This window comes from Acipenser ruthenus, chromosome 7 (genome assembly GCF_902713425.1).
Source record: "Acipenser ruthenus chromosome 7, fAciRut3.2 maternal haplotype, whole genome shotgun sequence".
Taxonomy (NCBI): Eukaryota; Metazoa; Chordata; class Actinopteri; order Acipenseriformes; family Acipenseridae; genus Acipenser; species Acipenser ruthenus.
The window spans coordinates 1,418,041-1,433,567 of record NC_081195.1 but is presented as its reverse complement, the minus strand read 5'-3'; the positions used below and the strand labels follow the sequence as shown (position 1 = coordinate 1,433,567).

At 38.4% G+C, this 15,527-nt stretch overlaps 1 protein-coding gene across 8 annotated transcripts in view; it reads left to right on the top strand.

Moving 5' to 3' along the window:
• The first annotated feature begins 3,882 nt into the window (after positions 1 to 3,882).
• The window catches only part of LOC117415978 (dynamin-binding protein-like), a 45,644-nt gene continuing 33,999 nt past the window's right edge, over positions 3,883 to 15,527 (top strand). For 2 of the 8 annotated variants that reach the window (XM_059026056.1, XM_034026966.3), the window contains exons 1-5: positions 3,883 to 4,280; positions 4,788 to 4,865; positions 13,848 to 13,936; positions 15,014 to 15,171; positions 15,390 to 15,512. In XM_059026056.1, coding sequence (XP_058882039.1) covers positions 15,027 to 15,171; positions 15,390 to 15,512 — 268 coding nt within the window. In that variant the 5' untranslated portion in view covers positions 3,883 to 4,280; positions 4,788 to 4,865; positions 13,848 to 13,936; positions 15,014 to 15,026. Of the gene's footprint in view, positions 4,281 to 4,787; positions 4,866 to 13,847; positions 13,937 to 15,010; positions 15,172 to 15,389; positions 15,513 to 15,527 lie in introns of all 8 variants that reach the window. The other 6 variants (XM_034026968.3, XM_034026967.3, XM_034026971.3 and 3 more) reach the window with 6 other exon arrangements.

Sequence of the window (15,527 nt, the reverse complement as noted above, 5' to 3'; positions counted from 1 at the left end):
TGAGATATGAGCCGTTGGCGATGGTTGATTTAAAAAAAAACATACGCTTAATAAATTGCATGTTTGGCTATCCTTGACCTTGCCTCTGTTGTCTGCATTACTAAAGGGTGACAACTAGTGGAATTTGTTATAGTGTATCAGAGAGAATCTGAATATTACAGGATCCTAGACCATTTCGCTTTACAATATTCACACCCTCGTTTTCCGGTTTCCTATAACTTGTTTTGCCTAATTATACAGAAGCAGATGCTAGACCTCTACTGGTAAACAGAATGGTTAAATCCATAAGTATCATTTGAACTACAACATAACAGGCAACTGTAAATAGTAAAATGGTGGTGAGACAACACCAACCTTACTGTATCACGCTCCGGTACTGTGTGTTGGTATCATAGTAGCTCACGTTAGATTTTTCTTTCAGAGATGACACTATTTTGTACTGTAGTATGCTGATATATCCACTAGATGGCAGACTTAACATTCCCATTCTCAAAATTAAAATCAATGCAAAACACACGCTTGTGTGGGAAAGAATCCAGACTTTTTTTTTTTTTCTAGTGATAGCTCTTTCTGTTCTTGATATGTTGGGACAGGAAAATAGCTGTCATCACAGATTACTGTTTGTATGTCATTATCATACGTTTCCAGTGTTTTCTGTAGCTTCTTATAAACACTGCAAAACTACAGAAACTGTCTAGGTGGAGAAGGGACTCCAATGGCTTGAGCCCACCACACACATGTTGCTGACTGCAGCGCACCTATGTATGCGCTATTGCATAGAGTGCTATAGAGGCAGAATTCAGCTGCCAAACTGGGAAGAATCTGGGTCCTGGGTCTCCCAGCATGCCACAGATTCCAAGCTGTGATCCAGCTTTAGTCTACAGATTCCCTGATTCCGAGGTCACATGTGTGCTGTACATAGGCTGTCCCTTTTTGTCGCACACAACACATAGCGTGCAGCATCTCAAGCAGCCCTCTAAACACATTGAGCTTGTAACAAAAAGCAGCCATCTACACAGTTACCAACTCAAACTACAATAGCTGTTGACTGTAGCTGGGCTTCACATTATTCATATTAATCATATGATTTTGTGCTAGCTCAGTCTTTGAATAAAACGTATAAGGGCAACTGAGACATATCCTATGAATTCAGACTGTTCTATTTTTTCAGAGCACTTGGTAATGGAATGAGTCATGCTGTGATTGGGCTGCTGAAGTCTGGCATTCAGTCAGCAGCATTCTCTGCAGCATCAACATTTCTGAGTTGTGAGACAAACTTGACTCCATTTCCCAGCCGTTTCCTACAATTGTAATTCTGTTGAGTGGAAAAAATAAAACATAAATAACAGACAAGGGGGTGGGTTAATGCAATGGGATCAGACCAATTCAAGTTCAGTGCTCACAGCATAGCCCTATGATGACACTCCAGTCACAGACACACCACATAATTCTACAGCATTCTCACTGAGCACCATTACAGGCAGTTCCAAGGACCCAAACCATGGACACTAAACTCAAGGAAGGCTTGAGGCCTGCTCGTGCATGAAGTGATAAAGTAAACATGGCCACGACTGTCTTGCTCTGAGGATCAATAGAGAAGACAGCCGTTTCCAGTAGTCTCAATTTAGTCTGCACTATTCAAATGTTCTGAAAAGAGTTAACTTTCCCAACGTTTCTGTATGTTTAACATGGGAAAGTGTGTTTGAAAACAAACACTGGAGGTACATGCCATGATAACTACACTCGCTTATTTCTATGTAAATCTATTAATGTGTTTGTGATGTTGGTTACAGCATAGATGTAACAGTCTACTGTTCCTTTCTATGTAAACCTCCAGGCATCATGCTATTGAGTCTATGTATCCATTTACTTTCTTTTATTCTTCTATATTGTGTATTATCTAATGTCATTTCTTCTAAAACTACATATATATATATATATATATATATATATATATATATATATATATATATATATATGATAAAGTTAAAATAATAAACAGAACTTGTAACTAAAGCAATATCTTCTGATATTAATCATGAGTCGGTTGATTAGACAAGCCAATTTGTGTATTCAGAAAGTATGAATACACAAATTGGCTTGCTTTTTTATTTGATCATGGTACGTTAAATATCTAAGGTACCATGATCTAATATCTAATCTGTGGTACAGCAGAATGTTCATGAACCTGTCCTCTGGCAACACTTTTCATTTAGTGGATGTACAGTACAGTAAGAAACAACCACTTAGAATTATGTTTGTATTATTTTAGGCTTTTAGTGTTGCCAGTGGCCAGATTAATGGGTATATTCTTGTGCACTAAATGCACTGAATCTCAGACATGATTAGGAGAGCTATATTGAGACTACAGGGATTACTGCAAATCCATTCCAAGCTGCTCTTTAAATTTAATTCCAATCTTTTTGACAAGTCATGTGGTTTTTAGTGTTGCTTTCTTCAGTTTCAGAGGGTGTTGTAGCATCACTTTTCATTTCAGTCAGCACCTGAAATAAGGACCAAGACATGCATTTTAATATTTGGTGCCTTTTTAATTAGATTTGATTCTCAAGTGCAACACCTTTCGTGAGCATTGTACATTTTGAGAAAACAAATAAACGATTACATAATAAACTGCATGAATAGTCTTGTACAGTTTCAACATGCTTTCTATTTTGTGTTCAGTACAGCCCTTCTGGAACATGGCACTTTGTCAGCAGCGACGGGAGTATCACAAAATAGAACTAGACAGAATTTATAACTACTAACAGCTCCCCGAGGCCAAGCGACTGGCAACTAATACTGATACATCACAATGCTAACCAGCCTGGTGTCATTACACTAAGCAGCTCGGGGATGACTGGCCTTTGTGTTACTCGGAAGACTTGTGGCCACACAGAGGGATTCATGAAACATAATCTCATGGGAAAATAATAGGAATGATCCCTTGATAGACAATTTGGTCAGAAACAACAGTTTGAGTTTTTATAATTAGCCAGGTTTCATACATTTGCTTAACTAACACATCATCACTGAAATGTTTATACAAAGCCCTTCAGGAAAATGCTACAACAGGTCAATTTATTTATTTATTTATTTATTTAATGTACATTTTTATTTATTAACTGTTAACACGTAGCTAACACTGCTGTTAATTTTTCTGTGAATACATTATTAAAAAGTGAATACTTTGAAAAAAAAAAGCGTTTTAACAAAATAAAAACAATTTCACTGGTACCATCTACTAGCTGAAATTTATAGTCACCATATTATTAACTGACCATTAATACATGACGAAACTCATTTGTAAAATGTCTGTCAGCAACTTATTATACTGTGCCCAACCGTAATAATAAAGAATATTCTATTTTGTTGGACACAGGAGAGCGTCCGTTGCCATACATAGGCTGTGCAGCTATATATTTACAGGCTAATATTAACGCGTGGTTTTGTTCTCGGGTTAATAAACTATGTAGGTCGATAGATAACGCCCTATAATTAATTTTACGAAATGTCTTTTGGCTATATTTTAAAAGTGTTTCCTCCAGTCAATTACATGTTTTGAATAGACAGCCGCAACTCGTCTACTTGATAGCGTGGTGCTCTGCTGTGCATGCAAGAGATTCAGAGTTAATGAATGACAGGCGTATCTGCATAACGGCAACGCTACAGTCAGGAACACCCTATGAATAAACTTGAGGTGCGAGTCTCCGTGTTATTAAACCATTTTATTTGGTAGAGTACATTCAGTTAGCTTGTGAAACTTGTTTCGGTAATTACAGAAAGGGCAGCAGCATTCATATCCATTCGTCAGCCCATCTGTTTGCTTCTTGTTTGTTTGTTTTCGTTTCTGTTTGTAAACAACTACAAATAAATAACGTACTACAACACTGCTATGATGTATTCAGGCAGAGTGAAGACAGCCCCTGTCTTAGAGCTGGGTGTGTTGATGTCAGCATTGAGGGAGGCTGGCTGCTTGCGGGGACTTCCACAGTGACAGCTGATGATGATGACCGAGGAGAGTATTACTGAAGCTAGGTTAGACGAGAAACACAACACACGCAAAGAAGAGAAACGCCGAGGGAGTGCACGCTGCACCGAGAATGCGTTATTCTTCATAGAATTTAGCATTCAAGAAGGAGTGTCAAGCGGACCGGCAAATATACAGACTGGGACAGTGCTAACAGTGTGTGAGTGTGGCAAAAAATAAATACAACGGGATCTAAAAAATTAGGACGAGACCATTCAGCAGCCACGAAGACGCAAGAAACCTGCACAGGCAGGTAAGTAGAAACTGGAGACCCTACAATTGACCTTGTTTTATGCAATACGAAAAAACATACAATAAAAAAATCGCTCCAAAAAGAAATGAAATCTATTTAAATCTATTAAAACTGATCACAGTAACATAGTTGTTCTTAAATCAACGTACTGTATGTAAACACAATGTGTGCGTGTGGTATCTGCGTTATCTCGACTGGTGATGTGAAAAAGACGAGGATTACTTTGAATCCACGATATGGCGAAGACGCCGTAAAATCTACTGACTACCCACTCTGATTTCCTAAGGAAAAAAAACCCCACAGCGTTGTTGTGGGATGGTGCAACAACTATAGTTTATGTGCGACTTGTGTTTGATTAAAACGGTCCTGGTTTGTGTGCATTCCACGTGTACGGTGTGTTACATCTGTTAAACACATGTTTTGAATGAAGCTGCTAGTGCAAACAGAATCTTTAATGTTATAGCTGTGAGTAGTTTTTTTTTTTATTTTTTTTTTTACTTTGTACAGGAAACGGGCAGCCACAGTTATAGAGTTACATTGTAACAAACGGCGACAACCGGTCGAAGAAACAGTTGAGAAAGCAAGGTAGTATTTTGATGTTTAATCTTAAATGGATTGCCAATTTCGTGATTTTTGGATTACAACCCATGCTAATGGGGGCCCCACGTACTGTACATGATGCTGCATTAATATATTGCACTGCAGATATTTCTGTGTGTAGGGATGTATTGTATATTACAACCTGAAGTATTTTTGTGAAAAGCAATTTAAGTTCATCCACCACACCATACACTATAGGTAAGGGAATAGTCAAGGTTATCAATTAGTTGTATCATATCCACTACACTACAATTCAATTGTAACATAACAATGTTATCTCCAATTACTGCAGTTACCTATTACAGATGCCTTAACTACTTGCAAGCAATCTGTAGTGTTGTATACAATGTGGAATTCAAACTTGATTTATTAGTATTCAGTATTTCCTATAGATTTTTCTATTATTATTTTTTTTTTTTTTACCATATGCCTTTGGCAGTATTGTTGTAGTTGCTGCAGTATTTTCTAACTGCTGCTTGCTGTGCTGCACAGCAATGCTGACCCATCATTCGGATGTATTGCTATTTTAAAGTGTAAATGCAGTGGGGCATTTAGTTTGGTGTTTTTCGTTAAAGTGGATAAAGGGTTTGTCTGATGCTGGAGCTTGATAGACATGCTGGTTGAGTTTAAGGCATGCCTGACTGAGGAAGAAAACTGTGCTGTAGTTGTGGAGTTTCTGCTGTATAGCCTAAACAAATCATCAGAATAAAGTGCTGAATGATTGTTGCACTCTACAGAGGTGTTTGGGAAACCCAGAGCCAGTGTGATGCGTTCGGAAGTCCTGTCTTCGCACAGTTTTTGGCAGGAATCTTCACACTGAGTGGAAGCCCAGACCAGAGCATAATAATAATATGTAAATGATACTGCTTCATTGTCCAATTAGTGATGCCCACTCTGCTCATAATAATAATATGTAAATGATACTGCTTCATCGTCCAAGTAGTGATGCCCACTCCCCTCACACTGACACTATTGCTATGCAAGGACTAGATGAGCCCACAGCAGGTAGGTACACTTAAAGAAGTGTTACTGCAACCAGTGCTTTAAAGTCCCTTTTCTAACCCATGTTCTCTTTATTAACATTATCACTGCCCCCCCTTTTAAAATCCCTTTCCTAACCCATGTTCTCTTTATTAACATTATCACTGGCCACCCTTTTTAAAATCCCTTTCCTAACCCAGGAGTGCAGTGTGGAGTAGTGGTGAGGGCTCTGGACTCTTGACCGGAGGGTCGTGGGTTCAATCCCCAGTGGGGGACACTGCTGTTGTACCCTTGAGCAAGGTACTTTACCTAGATTGCTCCAGTAAAAACCCAACTGTATAAATGGGTAATTGTATGTAAAAATAATGTGATATCTGTATAATGTGAAATAATGTATAATGTGATACCTTGTAACAATTGTAAGTCGCCCTGGATAAGGGCGTCTGCTAAGAAATAAATAATAATAATGTTCTCTTTATTAACATTATCACTGCCCACCCTTTTAAAATCCCTTTCCTAACCCATGTTCTCTTTATTAACATTATCACTGCCCACCCTTTTAAAATCCATTTCCTAACCCATGTTCTCTATTAACATTATCACTGGCCATCCTTTTTAAAATCCCTTTCCTAACCCATGTTCTCTTTATTAACATTATCACTGCCCCCCCACCTTTTATTTGCTGAGAAACTTTAGGTTCTTCTTCACTTGTTTTATTTATTTATTTTTTAATAGCTGCGTGTTCCAAACTGAAGTATATAATACAAGCAAGGCACACCGAGTGCATACTGTAGGTGTTTCTTTGTTTGCAGGCGGTGAGTGTAGAGTCCTTACTGTAATCCGATGTTTAACATGAAATCTGTCCCATTGCCTGGTTTTGACAGATGAGTTCATGCCATCAAAAACTCCCTGCTGTTTTAACACAGGTGACGTTCCTTACAGTTACAGTTACACATACACGTTCTTAATAGGAGTGCATAGATAAGGTGCTTTAACCCTAATTAAAGGACATGCTGAACGTGGAAGAATGATTCAGTAGTATTATATGCAGCAATTACAAAGCAGCAGAGGGCAATTATTTATACACACTGCCACATGTATCCAGTGACATATAACAGAAGGGCTTGGGCTGTTTGTCCAGTACACACAGGCTGTGAAAAAAGGTTTTATTTAAAGGTTCGTTGGGCATTTGAGGTGTCAGTAAGTCATAGGTTTCTGACCTGCAGATTAGAGAGCTTTCAAACCGTGTTGAACCCGATATCTAGTATATTTTCTGTTTCAAAAGTGCATACAATGTAATGGTTTGAACATGAAACATTACAGATTCCACACACTATTTTAAGCAGTGTTAATTTAGTTTGGGTAGTAGCCTGATATAATCTTGTCTGTTTATGCTTTTTGTACTGTACCCTGTATATGGGGCCACATGCCCTCTTGACAAGCCCTGCTCTTGGAAAATATAATACTGTATGTGCAAGACCAACTGCTGTATTGTTGTCTTGTGCAGTGCTACCCATAGCAACGTGCTGGTGCCACCATAGGGGCTGTATTTATAGTACGCTGTTCTCTGCTGGGATTCGTAATTTCAAGCAATGAACTGTATTCACATGACTGATGCCAACAGTGGAGACTCGGCTCCTGTGTTCAGTCCGTGTTTTCTTTCTGTCATTTGGAGCACAGTTCCCATGTACTGTAGTACCTGCATCCCTGGAAGAATGGACTCTACAGCAGCGCCAGTTTCAGAAGTCCTACATGTGCATTATACCTGGAATGTATGTGGGAATGGAATGCAAAGCTTGCCTGTGGAGATCTGTTCCTGGTCGTTTAACTAACTGGACAGGATGGAGAGGTCCCATGAGTACCAAGTGATATGTATACTGTCCTGGTTACTTCACCAAGCAGGATAACCTAGCCAAGGCCTTCTTGTCTTCTCTGCTAATATACACCAGTATACAGTATTAATACAATTATGATTGACTAAAGGAAACAACTTTTATGATTATTATCAAATACAGTATTTAACATCCACATACCAGACCCTTTATAAATACCTCAGGTAGATGTTTCTGCACTGAACTGTGTTTGAGCATGTTATCTGATACTGAAGGCTACTGAGTTGAACCCTTAGTGTACACAAGAAGATAATGAAAGATATCTGTGTAATCTTGTATAAGTGGCTCGTTTAGACTCACGCTAGTCTAGGTCTGAGTCATTGTTTTTGTTTTGCACTGCTGCCTGAACTTGTGGTGTGTTTCAGGGAATGTCTACACTAAGCTTCCTACCAAGTCGTTCTCAGTAAAGAGGCCAGCTGCAGAAATTGCTGTGCAAGTTCTAATAAGACATGATTTCTTCTTCATCTTCATCTTCTTCTTCTTCTTCTTGATCTTCATCTTATCTTCTTCTTTTTCATCTTCATCATCATCGTCTTCTTCTTCTTCTTTATGTAAATCACTCTTTGATTGTTACTTGTATTCTCTCAGAACATTTTTATTTGTAAATCCATTGCATGTCTGACAAACGGCAAGTTGACTTTAGACAGGTTGATACATGGTATTCTTTTAAGTCTAAATTGAAAACATAATTGGTTGTAGCTGGAGTGCATTGTGCATATGAGCTCTCTGGGATGCCATGGCATGAAGGGCGCTATATGAAAATAAATTGGCATTGTACTTTTGCGTAAGTACTTTTTTGAGTTTCTTTGTATGGACACACAGTACAACTGAGGTCATTTCTACTGCCCAATTTACCAGTAAAGATTGTATTATTTTGCAGACGGAGATGACAATTATAGCTCACATATAAATAATATACACCCTGCCTTATAATTTAATGTCTTTACAGTGGAGGTGTAATCAGAAATTAAGATGTGTGGGTTGGTGAAATACTCACTTAAAGGACTTTACAGCCAGTAATCTAAATTATTTTTATTCTTCATTTCCAGATCCTACTATCCACCCCTCTTTATCAAAGCACAATCAAGGGGGTAACTCATGCATTTTTTTTAATGGAAAACCCACCAGTAATGTTTTAGAAAAATTTAAAAAATACAGTATATTCCCTCAAGCTCCTTCCTTTCCTTTTGATGCAAATGGCACACCAGTACAATGCTTTAAAAAACTGGGAAGTGATACAGGAGGCGGTGGTGGCAAGTAGTGTACAGAAAGCAGGGTATTTCAAATACTAAAAGCCTCTGTCTAAATAATTATACTCCACTGTTTCAATATCCGGAGCTGATGGTGATTAATTCGGTTTGCGTAACACACTGTCCACCCCACCAAATGGGTGAATAGCTGCTGGGTCCGCTATTCGCTCCCTACAGTACATGAATTACCTGCAGGTCCTTTGGCACACTATCTCTTTGCATTGGCTGGTCACTCTAAGATTAAAATAGAGACAATCAAGACACAAGCCTTTTGCTTTACAGGAATTTCCCCTTGATTTAAAAAAAAAAAAAAAAAAAAAAACACTATGCAGCATTAGGGAAGTGCTTTTGATGACATGCATGTAATGTGGACCAGGCTATGGAAGAGCTTGTGCATCACCTGAGTTATTATACATCTGTAACCCCTCTGCTACCCTTCAGGCCCAAAGCATTTGATGACAGCAGTGTTTAAATGCTTATGCGCTACAGTTCAGCACCATAGCAAAACTGTAAACAACAAAATAAAAACAATACAGGAAGCTTCCAGCTGTGCATTCACCTTGTTATCAGCACAGGGGGCAGACACTGCAACCCAGTGTGTCTGCCAGGTGCAACACAAACTCCCTATTGTTTGTGGTAAAGGATTCTGAGTTGATAAATAAACCAGCATGTCAGCAGATTGGATTACACTCGCTCTTCAGCTCACCCGCAGTCACATTGCTGCATGCTGTCTTTTGTATCTCACAAATCACACTTGCTGCAGTGCTGAATGCATGGTGACCGGGGGAACCAGCTGGTTTGATAGCTAGCATCCTCTTCTCCTTGTTATCTAATTGGTAGATGATCAGCTGTCTATTGTCTCGAATGAGTTTACGAAGCCCTGTCATCTTCACCCATGAAGGTTCGCTATCCCATGCGCAAACATCGTTCATTGGTTTTCTGGCTTTGATCAGAACAAGTTAATCGGCTGCGTTAATTGAAAATTACATTCTGGTGAGTTGGACGTACTGTATCAAGCAAAGCCAGAGAGTGTGATAGTTCATTTAGACAGTCTGGACCATTTTATACAAATCAATGATTAAATGAAACCATCCAGAGCAGTTTTCTGAATGACTGTATGACTGCGATTGACTCAATACTGTAAGAATTGTATTATTTAAAGTTACTGTGAAAGCTGAGGAACTTTGGCCTGGTGCCATGCTGGAACATGTTACATTTGTAAACTGTTTGCAGTGCCTTCTCAGTTATTGCCTGCCTTGGAGGGGTAGGATTAATAAAAAAGCATGTGAACAGACACCTACTGTAACGGTACAGCACATGTGTTTGAATGTATGTGTGCGTGAATGGCATTTAAGAGACGGATACTTTAACTCTGTCAAAGGACAGATTGAAATCACTTCCTTACACTATATTTAGTTTTAGACTCTTAAGACTCTAATGGTGCCACATTCTGGTATTGTAAAGAGGGAGGTACAGTTGTAGCAACGTCGTCCATTAAAACACCCAATTATAGGTAACTTGAAATTTATGATATATTTTTTAATAAGCTGTATGTTCATTCCAGTTCCTAGCTACAGTAAGGAGTGTGTGCTAGTCTGGGCAAATGCAGAATGTCTTTAAATTGTAATGTTCTGAAACTGCCTAGGAGTCACAGTGTAAGAGTGTGAGGGCCTGTCATGGTCCAACGCAGGAAATAGAAATCTTACTGTGACAGACCTGGCTGTTCATGGAAACTACAACCTCATCACCTCTGCAGGAAACCAAACTTGTGTATGGGGCAGTCTCAGGCAAAGAAATGTGCTGAAAACAAATGCACTTCCTCTTCAAACCTTGGAACTGTATGCCAAACGTTTAAGAGTGTATAATATGCTGTATGGGTTGTACAGTAAGCAAGCTATGAAGAAATACAAGACTTACTGTTCGTAGAGCGGCTCTTTAGCATACCGTAACAAAAGTGGGCAGAAGAGATGGGGAATACTCAGTAAAGGGCTTTGGTTAGTTTTTTTTTTTTTTTTTTTAACTTTTTACATTCCTGCACATTGATAGTGAACAGACACTTCTTTGTACCTTTTCATTTCTACTGTTCTTTTGGCAGCTGCTGGTAGCATTTGTTGCAGGAGGACTGGGTGAAACAGATGCAGCCTTCACCGCAGATCATGCAAGGAGTTCATGAGGCTCTGTTTACTGAGCTGTCTGTCCTAATCCTGTTACGTACTTTCATCAGTGCAATGCCGAGCAGTGAGGTTTTCAAACGAGGCTGTGGAGTTATCATTCAGCCACAAGAGCTGTGTGATGATATTAGCCTGACCAAGAGGGTGTGTTTCAGTATTGTTGACTGTTCTGCTTAAGTCTGATCTGGTGTATAAAATCCAGTTTGGCAGAGGTGCAAAGCAAGTTATGTCAGTGTCCAGGGATTACTGGTATTTATTACTGGCATTTATTCATTTTCTTAATTTAGTTTTAGGTTTTATATATATATATATATATATATGCGCGCACACACAAAAGCAGTGAATGCTTGTTGTGACATTCTCCCTGTGAAGCAGAGGCATCATGTTCAGCCTGAGAGAAAGATGCTTTTTTCCCAGGATCCTCAGTTCCTCTGGAACCTTTCCTGTGAGACCAGCAGGCGAGTGCAGTTCAGTTAATAAGGTCTCTGCCAGTAGAGTGAGTCTATGTTGGCATCAAAATGGAAAGGAACACTTACCAATTTTACAGTCTTGCTGAGGAAGTGTGTATCTTTTTTTTTTTTTTTTGCCTAAAGCGAGAAAAGGAGAAGTATGTAACAAAATAAATAAATACATCTTTGTTCTTTTGAGCATTTGTCTTTTGAACCTCATCAAGCTGTAGCTCAAGGACAGATGAGTTGCACTAGTTTTGCTGCACTGCTTAAACATGGTACAGTACTGTACAGTATGTTTTCAACACTCTTGTAAGCAGTAAAACACAGTTTGGGAATGCAGCATATTTTTATTTACAGTATCTATCTTTTATTTTTTTTTCTAGTCTTTTTGTAAATGTGGTAAATGAGGCAATTTGTCTAGACATGTTTTCACAATCGCTCCTGGATTGTGCCAGCTGTTTGGCAGGATGAGGTACACATTTCATCTGCTGCAGAGCATTGTTTTGTTTTTTGAAACGGTAAGCGCCCTCTTGATTCACTTCATGCCATGATCTTGCTGTCGTTAAACACTCAGGGTGTGATGCTCCACTGTGTGTTCAGACTTGCACTGAAGCTCTTCTTACGCGTAACCAGGCTTTGTCATTATCACTGCATTATCATTAAACCTTTCAAGCTTACAAATGATTCGTGTGGCAAGAATTTATATATATTATTATTATTATTATTATTATTATTATTATTATTTTAAATTTAATTTATTTGTCTTACTTGTTTTGTCATTAGCTGCAACTGGATCTATTACAATAAATAAATAAATAAATAAATAAACAAAAAAAATGTCTTGGTACAAAGGTTTTGATCCAATCAGTGATTTCAGGTTCTGTACTTCTTACATATTAAGCTCAAAATCAAAATGTTCCCTCTGATTTATACAAGATGCTAATAGAATAATATCCTGCACAATACTTTGATTTCAAAGGCAATAGAAGCTTTTATTGTCAGATGTTCAGGGTCTCTGATCAGTTGTCACAGACTTAGGACAAGAAATTAATTTAACAAATGAAGCTGAACTCAGACTGGGAGAGTTCCTTAATGCCACTCAAACATTTTTCAAACCTGCCCACATTAATGAGTCCGCGACAGGATGTATTCTCATTCCTGATGTGTGTAATTGGAGCTCAACTAGTACCAGTTGCATTGTAATGGAACTCTAACGGTATGGCCTCCAGTATCTTCCGGTATCTTCCCCTTATATATATATATATGTGTGTGTGTGTGTGTGTGTGTGTGTATATATATATATATATATATGTCTCCTCTTACACAGAGCCTTGTAAGATCCTAGATCCTACGCTGCTGCATATATTTAAAAATAATACCTTTAACTAAATGATTTGGCTTTTTGACTGTCCTTGGGACGCAGCTTTATTGAAACAATAACAGAGATCAGTGCCCAGTCCCAGATCTCCCTGGGAGATACTGAAAACCTTGTATTGTAATCAGGTTTGGAAACTGGCTTTCTTGGTTTTGTAAAAAAAAAAAAAAAAAGTTCATGTGTTATAATTGAAGAGCATTACCACAAGCCAATGAGGTCAGGCCTCTAACACTGCTGTCAGTTCAATCTAAACTGGAACGTGCTCCACAATGTCAATGAGGCAGGGTGATCAATACTCTAGCATCTCTCACAATAGTATACATTGTTTACATTGCAGATGGTTTCAGCAAAACTTCTAAGTACTGTAGTACTTGTGAGAATTGTTATTGGTGTCCTTGTATGTATGTATGTATGTATGTATGTCTGCTAAATAAACAAATAATGTATGTATGTATTTTATTTATTTAAGTTTTATAAATTCTGGAAAGACGTTTTTTTGTTTTCTCACCCAATCTGCTTTTGAAGCTTTATTTCAACAAAACCAATTCTGTACCTTATTTGAAGAATATTTATTTTTTATTTTTATTTTTATTTTTTTTTCCAGTCCAGCTGCCCAAACAAGTGACCACTTTGAAGCTGTGACCTATCTCCACTGATAAATGCAAACCTGTAAATAATTAGCACAGTGTTATTATTGGCTCTTGGTTTGAATTTAGTGCATTGCAAATGTGACACACACATCTCTTTTAGTATGTGCCCCCCCTCATTGTTTAGTGAAGGGTCCTTACTCTCTAAAGTGTGCAAAATGTGTTATTTTAAACCTTTTCTTCTTTTGTTTTTTCAAAGGACAGTACACAAAAGTTGAAGTCCTCTATTAACCAGCGATTCCCTCAAACAGAGGAGCGTCTGTTCCTAGTGTTGGAGAAACATGCACTGTAAGAAATGATAGTTTAAAAGATTAACTGTTTAGTATTTGGGTTAATTTAGTTAGTTAGTTAAAATACCATTTGGGTTTAATATTAATTACTGGAGCAGGAAGACAGATGATAAAGGGAAAGCTTTTAAAGTGCACCAAATGGCAGTTTAAAAGGGGACCCTGTGCTTTGTCAGAGAGGACACTTTGGGGGCTTCCTTCGAAAGCTTAAACAATCTCCTTCCTTATCTTTATAACATCAGGGTTTCCTGAGAGGAACATCAAACAGGCTTTGATGTTACAATCACTTAAGGTAATAAAACGAAAGTGGACCCACGTGGTCAATGATATTCTGATAGGTTGAGGAATAAGGGGTGATGTCTAAGAGAAGCTATATTAAATCCCAGCATTGTATTGTCTTGTTGATTCTGTTATGACCTGTGCTTAGGGAAAATGGAATACCCAGCCGTTCGACTGTATTGAATAAAACATCTTTGTTGAAATCTACAACGGAGTTCGGAATCGCAATAATTATTTATACTCACGGATGCATGAAGGAAAAAAGAAACTTCTAACTTCTAACTAACCTTTTATTTTAAATCAGTACCTAGTGCTTTAAATAATGGCATCTTTGTCATTTTATGAGATTTATCTAGATTTTCTGAACAATTTGTTTTGGCACGCTCTCCCATTTCCTTCCTTACACTGAACCATCACCCCTTTCGTGACAGCCTTTCAGTTTTGAATTAAAAACCATTTATGACTGGTACAGTAAATGTGGATACAAAAACAAACAAACAAACACCTTAAGCCTACAAGTTAACAGCTTTCATAAGAAACAGGATTACTCTTAAAGTATTCCTTTTCACTTGTAAAAATGATGCAAGAAAGAAAACCAATCTGAGTGTAGTATTATGTTGATTCAATAGCTTTTTTTATTTTTATTTTTTCAAGCTCGCGTGTGACACCTACTGGAAAGTAGGGGTAGTCCATTAAGAACACACCCTCATTTTGATAATGTTAGTGCATGCTAGCTGTTATGTTTTCTCTGTGGATCTATACGCTCTACTGGTCACTGACTCTCTGTTTTTTCCAGCAGTCTCTGATGAGTGATGGAGTCGGGCACCGTGGTGCGCGCTCTGTTCCAGTTCCGCCCCAGCGTCTCAGAGGAGCTGCCGCTCTTCCCCGGTGATGTCATCGAAGTGCTCGGAGTGGTGGATGATTTCTGGCTGCTTGGAAGCAAATGTGGAGTCTCAGGTACTGCAGTGATCAGTGCGCCCAACTTCAGTTAACAGACACATCGATTTTTCTTTTTTTTTTTTTTTTTTTTTTTTGGCAAATTAGTTTTTGAAAAAATGTTGAATGCTGCCTGAAAACAAATGTCTGTTTTGAATGATGTGTAATTCTCCCTCAGAGGCGAGTGCCTCCAGGTCTCATTGAAAGGTTCCTCAGTTGGGTTGTGTTCCTTTTTCCAGGGCAGTTTCCCAGCACATTCGTGGAGGCCGTTACCATTCCCAGCACAAAACAGGACGAGAAACTCTACGTCTGCATCAATGACTTCAATGCACTAGATGTTGGCAAACTTCCCATTAAAACAGGTGAAATCCTTTCAA